Below are 17,505 nucleotides of genomic sequence, written 5' to 3' on the forward strand. Positions count from 1 at the left end.
AACAAGATTCTCTGGTCTGATGAAACCAAGATTCAACTCTTTGGCCTGAATGCCAAGCGTCAAGTCTGGAGGAAACCTGGCACCATACCTACGGTGAAGGGTGGTGGTGGCAGCACCAAGCTGTGGGGGTGTTTTTCAGCAGCAGGGACAAGGAGACCCTAAGCACACAGCCAAGACAATGCAGAAGTGGCTTCATCAGTTCTCTGAATGTCCTTGAGTGGCCAGCCAGAGCCCAGACCGGATTGAATATCTCTGGAGAGACCTGAAAATAGCTGTGCAGCAACGCTCTCCATCCAGCCTGACAGAGCTTGAGGGGATCTGCAGAGAAAAATGGTAGAAACTCCCCAAATACAAGTGCGCCAAGCTTGTAGCGTCATACCCAAGACGACTTGAGGCTGTAATTTCTGCCAAAGGTGTTTCAACAATGTACTGAGTAAAGGGTCTGAATTCTTATCTAAATGTGATATTTCTGTTTTTTGTTTTTAATAAATTAATAGAAATATCTAAAAAACAGTTTTTTTCTTTGTCATTATGGAGTATTGTGTGTAGATTGATGAGGGGAAAAACAATGTAATAATTTTTCAAATAAGCTTGTAACCTAACAAAATTAGGAAAAAGTCAAGGGGTCTGAATACTTTCCGAAGGCACTGCACGTTTGGGAAATAAGTATAGAAGGACCAGCAGAGAAACTGAGTTAGATATCAACTAACTTATTACACAATTGAGACCCATGTCTGTTACTTCACAACACTAACAGGAAGTTGCATATCTTTATTTTGGCAGGAAAATATACCATCCGTCAGACCAAGTGCAGATAGTTCCTTAATCACTGACTACGTTGTTGTCCCAAAGGTTTTTGGAAACGAATGTATACCCATGCCAACAAAAATGATATCCTATGGAGCAATATAAAAACACATACATATACAAGTTGAAACCAGCAAAAAGATTTGTGTGGCCATACTAAACAATTACCAAATGCAATACCTACAAACAGCTCTCAGGTAGAACACCTTTCTGCCTGCCCTCTCCCTCCTCCTGTCACTCTCTCTATCTCATACTCAATCTCTCTCCCTCTATCTCTGTCTCTTTCTCCGTCTCTCTCTCATTCCTACCGTCCCTCCAACCTCCTTCTCCCATCTTACCTCCTCTCCACTATAAGGCTCAATGATCAACCCAGTTGGCGTAAATAGTAACTATTTCAGGGACAGGGGCGGGTTGGTCGCGGGGATAAATGACCGTCTGCTCTCCTGTTCCAGTCAGCATCCCAGGGAGCCTCAAACAGAGAGATGAGAGAAGCACTCAAAAACCTGGTAGGAGCGCAGAACATCACTCACAAACTAACTGATCATGAGGCACTTGTGACAACTGCTGATGTTCAAAGAGCTTGACGAATACATTTGATTAACGGATGAGACACACTTTGAAACGACTCGTCCTTTGAAACGACGCATGTGCCTCCAATTTGACTGTTGACAGTAATATCAAACTTGAATCATGTCTGTGTACTGTATACACTAATGTTGCCCTTTGTTTCAATGAGTTATGAGGTACAGTTTGGAGTGAACAGGGATTGACAGTAAGGTCTGAGAGGCACTTCTCCATCGGACAAGTCAGCAGTATTTTGTTGGTCACTTCTCTCTTGCACGAAAATGTTATTTTCACACAACATTGTCAGAACCTGTTGGTCACTTAAGTAAACAACAGGGAGGAAGCAGAAACAAATGTTTTTACTGGCCTGCAGGGCTATGTCGTATGCACAACATTTGCATGAGTTCTGGTTATAAATGTATTTTCAAGATGTCGACACATTCTGCTCGCCCAGACCAAAAGTTACGCTTCCAGTGTTTCAGACTTTTAAAGCCAAAATCGTCTCACCACAAAAACAGGCTTTTGCTATTATACCGTAGAAAACTAGTGTATTGGTGTCAATTACAAGCGATGTGGTCGCCTGTTATTCCTCTACACAAGTTGAAAGGAAAAGTTTGGCTCGTAAATCAGGCCATATTAACGCTTGTTATTATTATTTTCCACTTCATTTTTTAAACTGTCAAATCTATTTTTTAAACTTGATCTTCTCACATGTCCGTTGTGCATTTCTAGGTAACTATATCGCCTGTTTCAATTACTCTTGTTGTAAACGCCTGTTATGTATTTTGATACTTGATCTTTACACCTGTCCAGTGAGGATTTACAGGTGAATAGATCGCCTGTCTTCTGTACATGAAGATACATGTCCTTTCCTATCTCTCTTTCCTCCTTTCCTTTTCTATTTTTTTTCCCTAACAAATTATCTTCTTCCCATCCTTTCCTGAGCTTTCTTTCCTCATTTTCTAGCTCCCATTTAGGGATGGGCATGAGTAATCGAGTAAATGGATGTCAAAGATCGATCTTTAACCAGAGGTTTTGTTTAATACTGTAAAACTATTTGGCGGAATGTGCTTCGTGGCTGCTTGAACGGACAAGTGAAATTTTGTCTTGAAGATAACGTTAATTTGCTTTGACTCTAGGGTTCCATTTATACATGCACATTTGCAGACCCAACAAAAATGAAACCAAGCCAGCTTAAATTAAATGGAAAATAGACGCAAAGCAATTATTCCAAATCTGCAGCTCGTTGTTGGAACACATATTTTCCTACTTCAATCAACCAGTCCATTTTTAATTTGTGATGAGACTGTCGTCATTTGGCAAGGAATGTAGCTTGTGTATCCCATTAGTTAGATGGGATACATCTAACTGATGTTTTTATAGGCATTTCTGTAGTCCTAACACTCAGCATGCCTATGTGGAGGGAGCAGTCGGAACGCAATTGAGTGAATGGGACATGTAGGTAAAATGGAATTTAGGGAGAAGAACGGTGTGATGCTTGGCTTAAAGCTCCTTTGCGAACTGCTGGTGGCTTTTAGAATGGGTTAGCCTAGGCCATAACCCCCTAAACGTAAACAGGTTCCACACTGAAAATATGCAAAAACATTAGTTTGATAAAGACAGAGTGTATTTTCATTAGAATCATTAAGCATATGCCTACTCGCCAAACGGAAGTCCTGTCCGTAATTCATCTCCATGCAGTGTTCAATGCTGAATTCAAATTAAATGTTATAGTTCACATACACATATTTCGCAGATTATTGCTGGTGTAGCGAAATGCTTCTTCCTAGCTCCAACAGTGCAGTAATATCTAAAAATACACAAGTCTAAAAGTAGAATAATGCAATTCCAAAATATAGAATATATGTAAATATATGGATGGGATGTATAAACTTTATGGACAGTATGTGGATAGAATATGTAGTATATCTGAAGAATACGTGTGACACGAGCCTAGGGTCTTGAGATCCTCAAAAGGTTCTACACGTGCAATATGAGAGCATCCTGACTGGTTGCATCACTGCCTGGTACGGCATTTGCTCGGCCTCCGACCGCAAGGCACTTCAGAGGGTAGAGCGTACGGCAAATCTGCCTGCTATCCAGGACCTCTACACCAGGCGGTGTCAGAGGAAGGCCCTAAAATCGTCAAAGACCCCAGCCACCCCAGTCATAGACTGTTCTCTCTACTATCGCATGGCAAGCTGTACCAGAGGGCCAAGTCTAGGACAAAAAGGGTTCTCGACAGTTTTTACCCCCAAGCCATAAGACTCCTGAACAGGTAACCGAATGGTTATCCGGACTATTTGCATTGTGTGCCCCACCTACCCCCAACCCCTCTTTTACGCTGCTGCTACTCTGTTTATCATATATGCATAGTCACTTTAACAATACATTCATGTACATACTACCTCAATTGGCCTGACCAAACAGTGCTCCCACACATTGGCTAACCGGGCTATCTGCATTGTGTCCCACCACCCGCCAACCCCTCTTTTTACTATACTGCTAATCTCTGTTCATCATATACAGTGGGGCAAAAAAGTACTGTATTTAGTCAGCCACCAATTGTGCAAGTTCTCCCACTTAAAAAGATGATAGAGGCCTGTAATTTTCATCAAAGGTACACTTCAACTATGACAGACAAAATGGGGGAAAAAATCCAGAAAATCACATTGTAGGATTTTTAATGAATTTATTTGCAAATTATAATGGAAAATAAGTATTTGGTCAATAACAAAAGTTTATCTCAATACTTTGTTATATACCCTTTGTTGGCAATGACAGAGGTCAAACGTTTTCTGTAAGTCTTCACAAGGTTTTCACAAACTGTTGCTGGTATTTTGGCCCATTCCTCCATGCAGATCTCCTCTAGAGCAGTGATGTTTTGGGGTTGTTGCTGGGCAACACGGACGTTCAACTCCCTCCAAAGATTTTCTATGGGGTTGAGATCTGGAGACTGGCTAAGCCACTCCAGGACCTTGAAATGCTTCTTACGAAGCCACTCCTTCATTGCCCGTGCAGTGTGTTTGGGATCATTGTCATGCTGAAAGACCCTGCCACATTTCATCTTCAATGCCCTTGCTGATGGAAGGAGGTTTTCACTCAAAATCTCAAATACATGGCCCCATTCATTCTTTCCTTTACACGGATCAGTCGTCCTGGTCCCTTTGCAGAAAAACAGCCCCAAAGCATGATGTTTCCACCCCCATGCTTCACAGTAGGTATGGTGTTCTCAGCATTCTTTGTCCTCCAAACACGACGAGTTGAGTTTTTACCAGAAAGTTCTATTTTGGTTTCATCTGACCATATGACATTATCCCAATCTTCTTCTGGATCATCCAAATGCTCTCTAGCAAACTTCAGATGGGCCTGGACATGTACTGTCTTAAGCAGGGGGACACGTCTGGCACTGCAGGATTTGAGTCCCTGGCGGCGTAGTGTGTTACTGATGGTAGGCTTTGTTACTTTGGTCCCAGCTCCCTGCAGGTCATTCACTAGGTCCACTCGTGTGGTTCTGGGATTTTTTTCTCACCGTTCTTGTGATCATTTTGACCCCACGGGGTGAGATCTTGCGCGGAGCCCCAGATCGAGGGAGATTATCAGTGGTCTTGTCACGACTTCCGCCGAGGTTGGCTCTCCTGCCCGTTCAGGCTGTGCTCGGCGGTCGTCGTCACCATCCTATTAGCCACTACCGATCCCTTTTCGGTTATCTGTTGGTTTTGTCTGATTGTTTTCACCTGTGTGTTAGTTAATTAGTATCTGTATATAATGTAGGTTGTCCCGCCCTTGTTTTGTGCGGGATTGTTTGTTTTTGTCATTTCGGTTCGGCTGTCGGTGTTTTTGTGTTTTATTTCTCCGTTTTGTCTGTTATTCCTGTTTTGTATATTTTCACCCTGTTTGTATTTTGGGTTGTCCGTGTTTATTTTTGTTCACCGGAGAATAAACCTCTATTCACTATTTGCTCTCTGCGCCTGATTCCACCCACCTTGACTAGTCGTGACAGGTCTTGTATGTCTTCCATTTCTTAATAATTGCTCCCACAGTTGATTTCTTCAAACCAAGCTGCTTACCTATTGCAGATTCAGTCTTCCCAGCCTGGTGCAGGTCTACAATTTTGTTTCTGGTGTCCTTCGACAGCTCTTTGGTCTTGGCCATAGTGGAGTTTGGAGTGTGACTGTTTGAGGTTGTGGACAGGTGTCTTTTATACTGATAAGAAGTTCAAACAGGTGCCATTAATACAGGTAACGAGTGGAGGACAGAGGAGCCTCTTAAAGAAGAAGTTACAGGTCTGTGAGAGCCAGACATCTTGCTTGTTTGTAGGTGACCAAATACTTATTTTCCACCATAATTTGCAAATAAATTCATTAAATGTTCTGGATTTTTTTTCTCATTTTGTCTGTCGTAGTTGAAGTGTACCTATGATGAAGATTACAGGCCTCTATCATCTTTTTAAGTGGGAGAACTTGCACAATTGGTGGCTGACTAAATACTTTTTTTGCCCCACTGTATGCATAGTCACTTTAACCATACCTACATGTGCATACTACCTCAATAAGCCTGTCTAACCGGTGTCTGTATATAGCCTTGCTACTGTTATTTTCAAATGTCTTCTTAGTGTTGTTTTATTTCTTTACTTACCTACATACACACACACACAAACATACCTTTTTTTCCTTAAGAGCCTGTAAGTAAGCATTTCACTGTTATATTCGGCGCACATGACAAATAATCTTTGATTTGATTTGAATACGTAGGACAGAATAGTATATATACAGCAAAAGTTGAATAGGATGGACCATAAGTAAACATTATAACATTTTTATTTTGGAAAAATGTTTGATCCTATTTTAAACTGATATATCATTGTTGATTATTTTTACTATAAATTAGGTGTGTCTTGACTGTGACAACGGCTCGGGTAATAAGAGCGTCTTGTCTTCTAAAGTAACAAAGCAAGGCTATGCTATTGCACAGCCATAAGCTTCTACAAGCAAGCGCCACTGCTGAGGTTATTGCCTTTTTTAACATGGTGTTCTGAGATATAATGTTGACATTATGTTTTCAATTAATTCATCTTAAACGCCACTTGCTTTTTTATTGACTGAATATATATGGGGCAATTTAGCAATTAGGATTTGTTGTCTGTAATGGTTATGATACATGTTGCATTGTTGCGACCTGTTGGCATATACTGTAGATAAATACGCAAATATGTTTTTTCCATTTGAGTATTCCAGCACTCTAAAAAAAAACATGTGAGTAGTTAGCAGTCAAAAAAATCCCTACTCCCTTTCCTCCTTTCCTTTCCTAGCTCCCTTTCTTTCCTTAATTTCCTAGACCCCTTTTCTCCTTTACTTTCCTTCCTTTCCACCTTTCTTATCTCCATTTCTTCCTTTCCTTTCCTAGCTCTTTTGGGTAGTTTTGCTTCCTTGCTTCTTTCCTTCTTTCCTTTTCGTTCTAACTGTTCTGAGCTTCCTTGACTTGCTCCTTTTTTTGTCTTCTAGATTCCTTTCCTTCTTTCCTATCCCCTTTCCTCCCCTCCTTTCCTAGCTCTTTTTCATCCTTTCCTTTTGTAGCTTAATTTCCTCCTTTTCAAGCTCACTTTCCTTATTTATTTTCCTATCTCCTTTTCCTCTTCTCCTTTCCTACCTCAATTTCCTCATTTCCTATTCTTCCTCCTTTCCTTTCCTCCTAACCATTCTATGCTTCTGTTATTGCTAGGAAAGGACAGGAAATTAATCTCAGCATGGATAGGAGAAAAGGAAAGGAATCCCATACAAGTCATGGTATCGATATTAGCATTTTTTGCATTATGTTCTAATTAACCAATAAAGCACGAGGGGGTGTGGTATATGGCCAATATACCACTAAGGCCTGTTCTTTGAGCGACACAATGCGGAGTGCCTGGATACAGCCCTTAGCCGTGGTATATTGGCTATATACCACAAAGCCCAGAGGTGCCTTATTGCTATTATAAACTAGTTACCAACTTTATTAGAGCAGTAAAAATAAATGCTTTGTCATACCTGTTGTATACGGTCTAATATACCACAACTGTCAGCCAATCAGCATTCAGGGCTCGAACCACCCAGTTTTTAATCATCTATAAGTGACTTTGTCAGCTTTACACTCAATTTTAGAGCTTGGTGCTTCACAATCAATTTTAAATAGTTTTGGATGATTTGGACATCATGCGTGAAATATGCTAATATCTACACCGCTTAAATGGGATTTGTGCCACAAATGCTAAGATGTTAGCATTTGAAAACAGTGCCATGGAAACTAAACTAAAAGCATGGATTGCTGTCATACCTTGTCCATAGATTGCTTACAAGGTAAAGAAACCAATGTGTCATTTTATAATTCCGGTGGACTATCCCTTTAATGTTAAATACAATACCTGAAACATGCACTATGCAGAAATAGCTCCTGCATTTTCTGGTTGCTAAAATTCTAATAGTTCACCTAATTTCAGTTTATTTAAAAAAATAGGCAAGTATAGTGTAGAGAGTAATTGTACCATCTAAATGCTGTGAAATATGTGTTTTCAGCTGTTTGAGACTGGTGTACAAAACCGAAAGTAAAAGACACAAAAATATACTTAAGAATAGGAAGCATAAAAATAGTGCACATAGAATCGATCTACCGCTTCTTAGACTTGCTTTCAATGACAATGGCAGATCTATACCTCATATTTCTATATGAATTTGGTCAGGTTGCTCAAAAGGTTACATATTGCAGCTTTAAAGTGTACATTTAAAGCTGTGTGAACACTATGATCCCTTATTGATGTCACTTGTTAAATCCACTTCAATCAGTGTAGAGGAAGGGTAGGAGGCAGGTTAAAGAAGGGTTGAAATGTTTGTTTTTGACAACTAAGACATGGATTGTGAATGTGTGGCCTTCATAGGGTGAATGGGCAAGACAAAAGACTCAAATGCCTTTGAAAGGGGTATGGTAGTAGATGCCAGGCGCACTGGTTTGTGTCAAGAACTGCAATGTTGTTGGGTTTTTTCATGCTCAACAGTGTGTACCAAGAAAGGTCCACCACCCAAAGGACATCCAGCCAACTTCACATTGTGGGAAGCATTGGAGCATCTCTGTGGAACACTTTAGACACCTTGTAGAGTCCATGCCCCAACGAATTGAGGCTGTTCGGAGGGCAAGGGGGCGGGGGACCACGGCATTTAAACAGGGGAATATTTGTTTGAAAAGTTGTTTGATGTACAGAAGACAGGTGGTCTATTCACCTGTAAATGCACACTGGACATTCACAACACGTGTGTAGTTTAATACCAGGCGACAACACCACTTGTAATAGATACCAATCCCATGCGTTTTCAAGGTGAGACGATTTCAACCTATTGGCTTTCCATACCCAGTGTAGCCCCAATGTTAGGCTACTGGAATTCAGTTGTGAAAAATCACCTGCCAAATTGGGAAACAGAACAGAACAGGCTCAACTTGCCCGCCTGCCATAAATGCCATAAATTGTCCGTCTTTTACTTCAACAATGGGGATTTTAGGCTTACTGGAATTCTTTGCAGTTTTGTTGTTTTCAGAAAAAGAAAACAGCCCAGTTCACTTGCCCCAGGTAATATGGCAACCATTAAGGTCAATCCCTGGTGTAGACATAATTTTGTATTCTAGGTGCGGTACTGGAGGCTTTACCTGTTGACGTTGGTATTGGGAATTGGGGGATCATTTCAATTGGGGATGCAAGTTTCCATCATGGCTTCTCCAGCTGAGGTAAGAAAGAATACTGACGGCCACAGCTCTGAGCTCTGTAGTGTTCAGTATTTGCTGTGAGGAGCTAAGAAATCAAAGTTAATGTACACAATGCATAATATGAGTAATAACATATGGATCACAACATCTGGCCATGCCATTGCCATCAGGAATAAACATATTACTCTTTGAGCCAAATCTCATTGTAGTAAACCAGTGTCTCTCCCTCTCTGTGTGTCTGTAGCACATCCAGAGCTTTGTGAACCAGACCTGGCTGAGGAGGTATGAGGTTCCAGTAAGCGATTCAACCAACATGCTCATCTGGTCTTTCATAGTGTCTGTGTTCAGCCTGGGAGGATGGGTCGGGGCTATACACAGTGGCAGCCTCCCTGTCACCTACGGCAGGTCAGACGCTGTACACAATACACACACCCAGGAAGTGTTGTTTTTATACTAACTAATGAGGATACTCCTAATGTCTCTCCTGTCTGGATTTGCAGGAAGAAAGTCCTGCTGTTCAACAACATAGTGGCCCTCGTAGCATCTGTACTGATGGTCTTCAGTCCCATGGCCAAGTCCTTTGAGATGATCCTGCTGGGCAGATTTCTCTATGGATATAATGCTGGTATGTGTCTGTTTTGTCTCATGTGTGTGTACTTTATTGTGAGAATGTCTGGGCAGCCCGTGGTACTAGTGTTTGTAACATCTCTTGTGCCTTTCTACCTGGCCTCTCCTTCTCTTGCTTTCTTTCTCAGGCCTGGGGTGGAACGTGCAACTGATGTATCTGGGCGAGAGTTCACCCAAGAAGCTGAGAGGATTCCTGACCATCACCATCAACATCTTCAGTAGCCTGGGGAAAGTCACGGGTCAGATTGTTGGAATCAAGTCAGTACCATCAATGTTATTATTGTTTTATTTTTTTATTAAACCTTTATTTAACTAGGCAAGAACAAATTCCTATTTACAATGACGGACACTGGGTTAACTGCCTTGTTCAGGGGCAGAACGACAGATTTTTACCTTGTCAGCTCGGGGATTCGATCTAGCAACCTTTCGGTTACTGGCCCAATACTCTAACCACTAGGCTACCTGCCGCCCTGAGTCTTCTCAACTTTAGATCGAATCTACTCACTCTCACATGTCCCTGTCCTGGCCATTGGCATGTATTCATGATGCCAGGGGAAGCCAGGCTTCACCCAAAAATGTAACAAGAAAGAAACATATAAAATAATGGTCAAAAAGAGTATGATACTGTTGCCACCCGTAGCATTGAATGCAAGGGAAGCCTGCGAGCATTTGGCCTCCCTTGATATTTTTTTTAAATACAATGATAGCGTTCAGATAAACTGAGTGAGCTCATCTGTGAATGGTCCTGGAGCACAAAAAAAAAGTATGAAGGGAAGCCAGTTTGGATTTGGCTTCACACCAATCACATCACATCAAGTCCAATGTTATTGACAGAAAAAAAACAGCTGTTGCTTGTTGTGTTGTTATCCTCCAGTGCCTAGCTAGCCAGCTAAAAGTGGCCCTTTCCTAAATTAGCCATGGATGGAGATAGGGATTTGGACTTGTCATTTTACTTAATTCTAAGTACTGGCCAATGATTATAACGGCAATTCTGATCCAACCACAAATTCATGCATTGTGCCTCTGGCCTGAGAGGATGGGAGTTTAATATGTAGCTAAATGTAGTAGGTTAATGTTAAATAGCTGGCTAAGCGTTTGCCAATGAAAAGAAGTTAGGCTAGTGAGCAAGCATTTTAACCAGGTAGCCTAGGACAACAAAAACTAAAATAGTGTACTGTATGACAGTTTCGTCAACATGAAAGAGAGGAGGATGGCATTGGCGTTTCTCTACAAGTAGGGTGAGTCTACCACACACACACACACACACACACACTATCTCACCCTCTCTCTGTCTCACTCTCTCTTTCTCTCTCTCTCTCTGCAGGGAGCTGATGGGTACCGAAGACATGTGGACCTGGCTCATGGCCCTTGGTGGCCTCCCTGCCATCCTCCAATTTGTGACCTTGTTGTTCTTCCCTGAGGCTCCCCGCTACCTATACATCGACAAGGGAGACACTGAGGGATGCAGAAAAGGTATACGTCCAGTCCAGGCATGGTCTATAACATTACATTACAGTCAAACACATCACAGGGAGGGGGAGGGCTTGTCATGTTCTTGTTGTATTTATCATTTAATTACTTGATTTTAGATAATCAAGTATTTTAAGGCAATCAGAGAGTAAGTTTTCTATTGCTTTGATTGATCAGCAAATGATGAATCTGTGTGTGTGTGTGTGTGTGTGTGTGTGTGTGTGTGTGTGTGTGTGTGTGTGTGTGTGTGTGTGTGTGTGTGTGTGTGTGTGTGTGTGTGTGTGTGTGTGTGTGTGTGTGTGTGTGTGTGTGTGTGTGTGTGTGTGTGTGTGTGTGTGTGTGTGTTCAATAGCCCTGCACTGGCTGTGGCAGGAAGATGACCTGCAGATGGAGATGGATGAAATGGGGAAGGAGAGAGCGAGCATGCAGGGCCAGAATGTTAAGACCATTTGGGATGTGCTGACTTCTCGCTGTGTCAGGTGGCAGCTGCTGGTTCTGGTCATCCCCTGTGCCGGCGTTCAGTTCTGTGGGTTTAACGCGGTGTGGCCCAATACCCCTTTCAAACTATTATGCAGACTGAAATCATTATGTGCTTGCTCAGATATTTTCTTTTCACATTGTCCTCTCCAGCACGGTTCCAGCAACAACGTGGTTGTGTAACCAGGCCAGCGCAGTAGAATTCAGCTCGGTCCAAAAGGGCAAAATATTGATCTACGTTCATGGCAATTATACGCTAACGTTCAAACGTTTGGGGTCACTTAGAAAACTCCATGTTTTTGAAAGAAAAGCACATTTTTTGTCCATTAAAATAACATCAAATTGATCAGAAATACAGTGTAGACATTGTTAATGTTGTAAATGACTATTGTAGCTTGAAACGGCTGATTTTTTTATGGAATATCTACATAGGCGTACAGAGGCCCGTTATCAGCAACCATCACTCCTGTGTTCCAATGGCATGTTGTGTTAGCTAATCCAAGTTTAGCATTTTAAAAGGCTAATTGTTCATTAGAAAACCCTTTTGCAATTATGTTAACACAGCTGAAACCTGTTGTGCTGACTAAGAAGCAATAAAACTGGCCTTCTTTAGACTAGTTGAGTATCTGGAGCATCAGCATTTGTGTGTTCGATTACAGGATCAAAATGACCAGAAACAAATACCTTTCTTCTGAAACTCGTCAGTCTATTCCTGTTCTGAGAAATGAAGGCTATTCCATGTGAGAAATTGCCAAGAAACTGAAGCTCTGGTACAACGCTGTGTACTACTCCCTTCACTGAATAGCGCAAACTGTTTCTAATCAGAATAGGAAAAGGAGTGGGAGGCCCCGGTGCACAACTGAGCAAGAGGACAAGTACATTAGAATGTCTAGTATGAGAAACAAGATGCCTCACATGTCCTCAGCTGGCAGCTTCATTAAATATAAACACCAGTGTCAAGGTCAACAGTTAAGAGGCAATTCTGGGATGCTGGCCTTCTAGGCAGAGTTGCAAAGAAAAAGTGTGCCATTGGAACACAGGAGTGATGGTTTCTATGTAGATATTCCATTAAAAATCTGCTGTTTCGAGCTACAATAGTAATTTACATCATTAACGATGTCTACACTATATTTATGATCAATTTCATGTTATTTTAATAGACAAAAAAATAAATTTTCTTTCAAAAACAAGGACATTTCTAAGTGAGCCCAAACTTTTGAACGGTAGTGTACATTTAATGTAAATGCATTATAATTGACTGATAATGTCATTCTGTACTCTTAATCAAACTTAAGAACTGTTCCAATTTTCCAGCTAGGCCCCCTTCTTGCTCTACATTTTCTCGTCGTTCTCCTTTCATCTCATCGTCTCCACAATTACCCAAAATGACCCAAAATGTGTTCTATAGATTTATTTCTACGCTTTTGACATCTTCCGTGAAGCTGGAGTAGCAGAGGACAAGATGCATTACCTGTCCATTGGCATCGGAACAACAGATCTCATCACCATCACTCTCTGTGTAAGTACCATACCATAGGTCATATAGCAGAGAATAACATTACTGTCTGTAACTGAGCCGAGTCCTAAAAAGTGTTTCAAATTGAGAATCTTGTTTGAACATGCTTTTTAGTCCAGGTCTAGGCTTAATCTGTGTCTGGATGACTTATTTTCCCTTGATCAAGCCTTGTTGTCCCACAATCAGTCTTTTTGTTTCCATAGATATACTCACAAATGTTAATAATATAAATGACATTGTTTTGTTTATGTAATTTATATTTTTTTGTTTCTATAATGTGTCTACAATACATTACGGGTTGTGTCGTGGGCCAGTCTCTGTTGATCGACCGCGCGGGCAGGAAGATGCTGATGGGCTATGGCTACCTGTTGATGGGAGTCATCATGTCCATCCTGATTGTTATGCTGTCTATCAAGGTAACTAACAGGTCAAATCCTCAGGGCCTTTCTGGGTTGTTCTTTCAAATGATAATAATATATGCCACCTAGCTGGCATTTACTCGCCAAGCTAAAAACCCCAAATCAACTTACAGTGGCAAGAAAAAGTATGTGAATTTCTGCATAAATTGGTCATAACATAACATCTTCATTTACAGTATGTCACAACAATAGAAAAACACAGTCTGCTTAAAACTAATAACACACGGAAAATTATACATTTTCATGTCTTTATTGAACACACCGTGTAAACATTCATATTGCAGGGTGGGAAAAGTATGTGAACCCTTGAATTTAGTAACTGTTTGACCCTCCTTTGGCAGCAATAACCTCAAGCAAACATTTTCTGTAGTTAAGGATCAGACCTGCACAGTGGTTAGGAGGACTTTTGGACCATTCCTCTTTACAAAACTGTTTCAGTTCAGCAATATTCTTTCTCCATTTATAAACAATTTGTCTTAGCGTGGACTGATGAACATCAAGGCTTTTAGAGATACTTTTGTAACCCTTTCCAGCTTTATGCAAGTCAACAATTCTTAATCTTAAGTCTTCTGAGATATCTTTAGTTCAAGGCATGCTTCACATCAGGCAATGCTTCTTGTGAATAGCAAACGGACATTTTGTAAGTGTTTTTTTTATAGGGCAAGGCAGCTCTAACCAACATCTCCAATCTCGTCTCATTCATTGAACTCCAGGTTAGCTGACTCCTGACTCCAATTAGCCTAGTGGTTCACATACGTTTTCCAACCCACACTGTGAATGTTTAAATGATGTATTCAATATAGACAAGAAGAATACAATAATGTGGGTTATTAGTTAAAGCACACTATGTTTGTCTATTGTTGTGACTTAGATGAAGATCAGATCAAATTTGATGAGCAATTTCTGCAGAAATCCAGGTAATTTCAAAGGGTTCACATACTTTTTCTTGCCACTGTATACATGTACATGATGTGATTCCTGATGAAATTGAACCCACAGCTTTGATGTTGCTGGTGCCATGCCATAGAAGAAGGGCCAAGCATGAGATCCAATACAGTTCTTTGTCTCTCAACAGGACCTGTACTCATGGGTCCCGTATGCTAACATCGCCCTCATCTTCTCTGTCATCTGCGTTTATGGACTGGGACCTTGTGAGTTCTCAAAAATGATAGTCCCCTCGTGAGTCATATTTCACAAGTCTACACCTGTGGTCTGAGTGGTTTGTGGTTGTGGCTAGCTAAGTGAGCAAACCCCAGACGGAGTTATTTGTCATGGTACTAAATTCTCTTCCTAGCTGGAATAGCCAGCATCCTCCCTGCAGATATCTTCCTGCAGGCCTGGAGACCGTCCGCTTACGTCATTTGCGGCTCTATCAACTGGTTAAGCCTGTTCTTGATTGGAATGTTCTTCCCCTTCCTAGTGGTGAGATACTTACTGGTCTAAGTCTTCAATGCACACACTTGATGATTGGAACATACAAGTCAAACTGTACTGGGCTGGCCTGGTTACATATCCACCATAATTGCTCAGACTGTGCTGGAAAGGACAGTGTAAAAAACAAAAACATTCAAACGAGCATAGTATGGTTCAGGTCACCCCCTATAGTGTGATTCAAGCAATTAGAACACACTTGACATACTGTAGCAAGCAATAAGCCTGCATTTTACTGAAAAGAAAATAAACAAGATAAATGCTCATGGATTGTGGTAGACGCTTTCTGAAAGTCTTTCTTTTTTTCTGTCATATGCAGACTAATGGGCTATAGAGAAAAAAGAATGCCATTTAGCAGACGCTTTTATCCAAAGCGACTTACAGTCATGTGTGCATACATTCTACCTATAGTGTCCCCTGACAGAGGGTTAGTGAGTTACTGTAGATCCTGGTCCCGGGGACCCGAAGGGGTGCACATTTTAGCTCTTGCCCGAGGACTACACCCCTGATTCCACTTGTCAACTCATCATCAAACTGTTGATTAGTTGAATCGAGTGTGCTTGAGCTCATCAGCGGCTCCATCAAGAAACACTGCTGTAGATCTATGGATCTGTTTAACGTTGGTATTTGTGTGCCCCATGTAGAATGGACTGGGCCAGTTCTGCTTCCTGATCTTTGTAGCATACTGCCTCTTCAGCGCGGTGTTTGTGCTCTACTTCATCCCAGAGACCAAAGGCAAGGGCATGGTGGAGATCATGGAGGACTTTAACAAACTCAACTACAAGAACAGGGGAACAGACACGGAGAAGGCTGACTTTGTTATGGCAACGAAATTTTAAAGAAATGTATTGAGTGGCTTGAGCGATATTGGTGCACTCTTAGAAAAAAAGGGTTCCAAAATGGTTCTTCGGTTATCCCCATAGGAGCACCCTTTTTGGTTCCAGGTAGAACCCTCTGTGGAAAGGGTTATGTTTGGATAGAAGTGTTAAGAGATGTACTTTGTTTAGTTGTTATTTTGAATGTGGCTTTACAGCAAAAAAAATCTGTCATAATGCTGTTCTTACATTCTAGTCAGGAGTCCTATATAGGGCTGTGGTGGTCATGAAATTTTGTCAGCAGATGATTGTCAAGCAAATAACTACCGGTCTCAGAGTAATTGACCGTTAATGAACATAAATACATTTAGCATCTCCTGGCTTCCACTCATAGCCTACAAGCCTAATGCAAACCTTTAGAACATCTACATTTAATCAAGTCTAATAAATCCATGTAATATTGCCCACACCATCACAATAAATAGAAAATGTAGTCTATTTCAGAAGAACAGAATAGCATACTCTGAGTTGTCCTTTTGTTAGGCCCTGATCTGGCAATGCCATTATTGCTGTGGGTTACACTAGTTCATTTAGCAGAGAAGATTTGCTTAGAATTCCGTGGCATCATTCTATATTATTTCATAGTATGAAGAATAAAATTGAACATAGCTGAATAAAATAGAAATTATATTTTCTCCAAAGGATTTGAGGGAGTGTGCACATGTGGCTATTCTGTGTTGAGTGTTTAAGGAAACAGCTACTCCTATATGCTTACTTTAGAGTTATTTATGTTGAACTCTTCTGTGCCAGTTATAAATATTACAAACATAGTCTGAGACAGTTGTGGGATACGATAGATCCCAAATGAATACAACCACTATAATAAAAAAAAACTGTTTTAAGCTACAGATGAGAACGTTAAGTTTAAAAGGTTGATAAACGATTGGGTTATTTCTTCACATTATACGCGCAGCAATGCGCACACTATACAACGGATTTTGTAAAGCCGTATCAATTACATAATACCTTGTAATGAACATTTTAAAAAGTATATTCATATCAAATCAAATTTGGAATGTTAAATGTTTTTGCTATCCAGGTCAAAGGGAAAGTCCGACTGCTGTTACGTGGGTCATAGGGTTATCAAACATATATAGTGGATGATCTGGTAAATAAAAAATAAAATAAAAAAACGATCTATAGCTACTGTATGTTGAGAGAGTATTCTACTGTATTTCTAGATCATTTCATAAAGCTATATTGGCAAATGATCCAACTGTTGTTTTGAATGGTGTGTAATATTGAATTGTTTAGAACAGATTGTGATAATAAATGAGGTATCCTTTTGTTAGATTGGAAAATCAATGATCGAAGTTAAATACATGTCTACAGGCGTTCTACTTTGGTCCCGTGCGGTCTATCATTCCATAGACATCCTTCATCAAAACCTTTGTTACAGCAAGAACATGACGACCTAAGATTTGTCCGAATAAACAAGACCATTCGAGCCATCTGTCTATGTGAACCACATTAATAAGTGTACTGTAGAGCCAGGTGGAGGACCAGCATAGAACAGTGAGTAAGATTAACTAACCGAGTACACAGTATGATAAACATTACACGTAAAGGGACACCCCATGTCGTTGCATAT

The 17,505-nt window shown here is 40.8% G+C and overlaps 1 protein-coding gene across 1 annotated transcript; it reads left to right on the forward strand.

The window, feature by feature from the left end:
• The first annotated feature begins 667 nt into the window (after positions 1-667).
• On the forward strand, positions 668-17,356 carry LOC124002378 (solute carrier family 2, facilitated glucose transporter member 11-like). Its single transcript, XM_046309745.1, has 12 exons — positions 668-1,313; positions 9,022-9,120; positions 9,344-9,504; positions 9,600-9,724; positions 9,855-9,984; positions 11,051-11,199; positions 11,549-11,736; positions 13,082-13,192; positions 13,504-13,605; positions 14,684-14,759; positions 14,903-15,030; positions 15,684-17,356. Exons 1-12 carry the CDS (start codon positions 1,290-1,292, stop codon positions 15,876-15,878), a joined length of 1,488 nt encoding a protein of 495 aa, XP_046165701.1. The 5' UTR covers positions 668-1,289; the 3' UTR covers positions 15,879-17,356.
• The last annotated feature ends 149 nt before the right edge of the window (positions 17,357-17,505 follow it).

Source organism: Oncorhynchus gorbuscha, linkage group LG18 (assembly GCF_021184085.1).
Source record: "Oncorhynchus gorbuscha isolate QuinsamMale2020 ecotype Even-year linkage group LG18, OgorEven_v1.0, whole genome shotgun sequence".
NCBI lineage: Eukaryota > Metazoa > Chordata > Actinopteri > Salmoniformes > Salmonidae > Oncorhynchus > Oncorhynchus gorbuscha.

Excerpts from the sequence above, each read along its gene's own strand:
- LOC124002378 (XM_046309745.1), top strand. The coding sequence starts at position 1,290 with ATGAGAGAAGCACTCAAAAACCTG. Across the intron at positions 9,985-11,050 it reads GGTCAGATTGTTGGAATCAA|GGAGCTGATGGGTACCGAAG; the intron begins GTCAGTACCATC and ends CTCTCTCTGCAG. Across the intron at positions 11,200-11,548 it reads CACTGAGGGATGCAGAAAAG|CCCTGCACTGGCTGTGGCAG; the intron begins GTATACGTCCAG and ends TGTGTTCAATAG.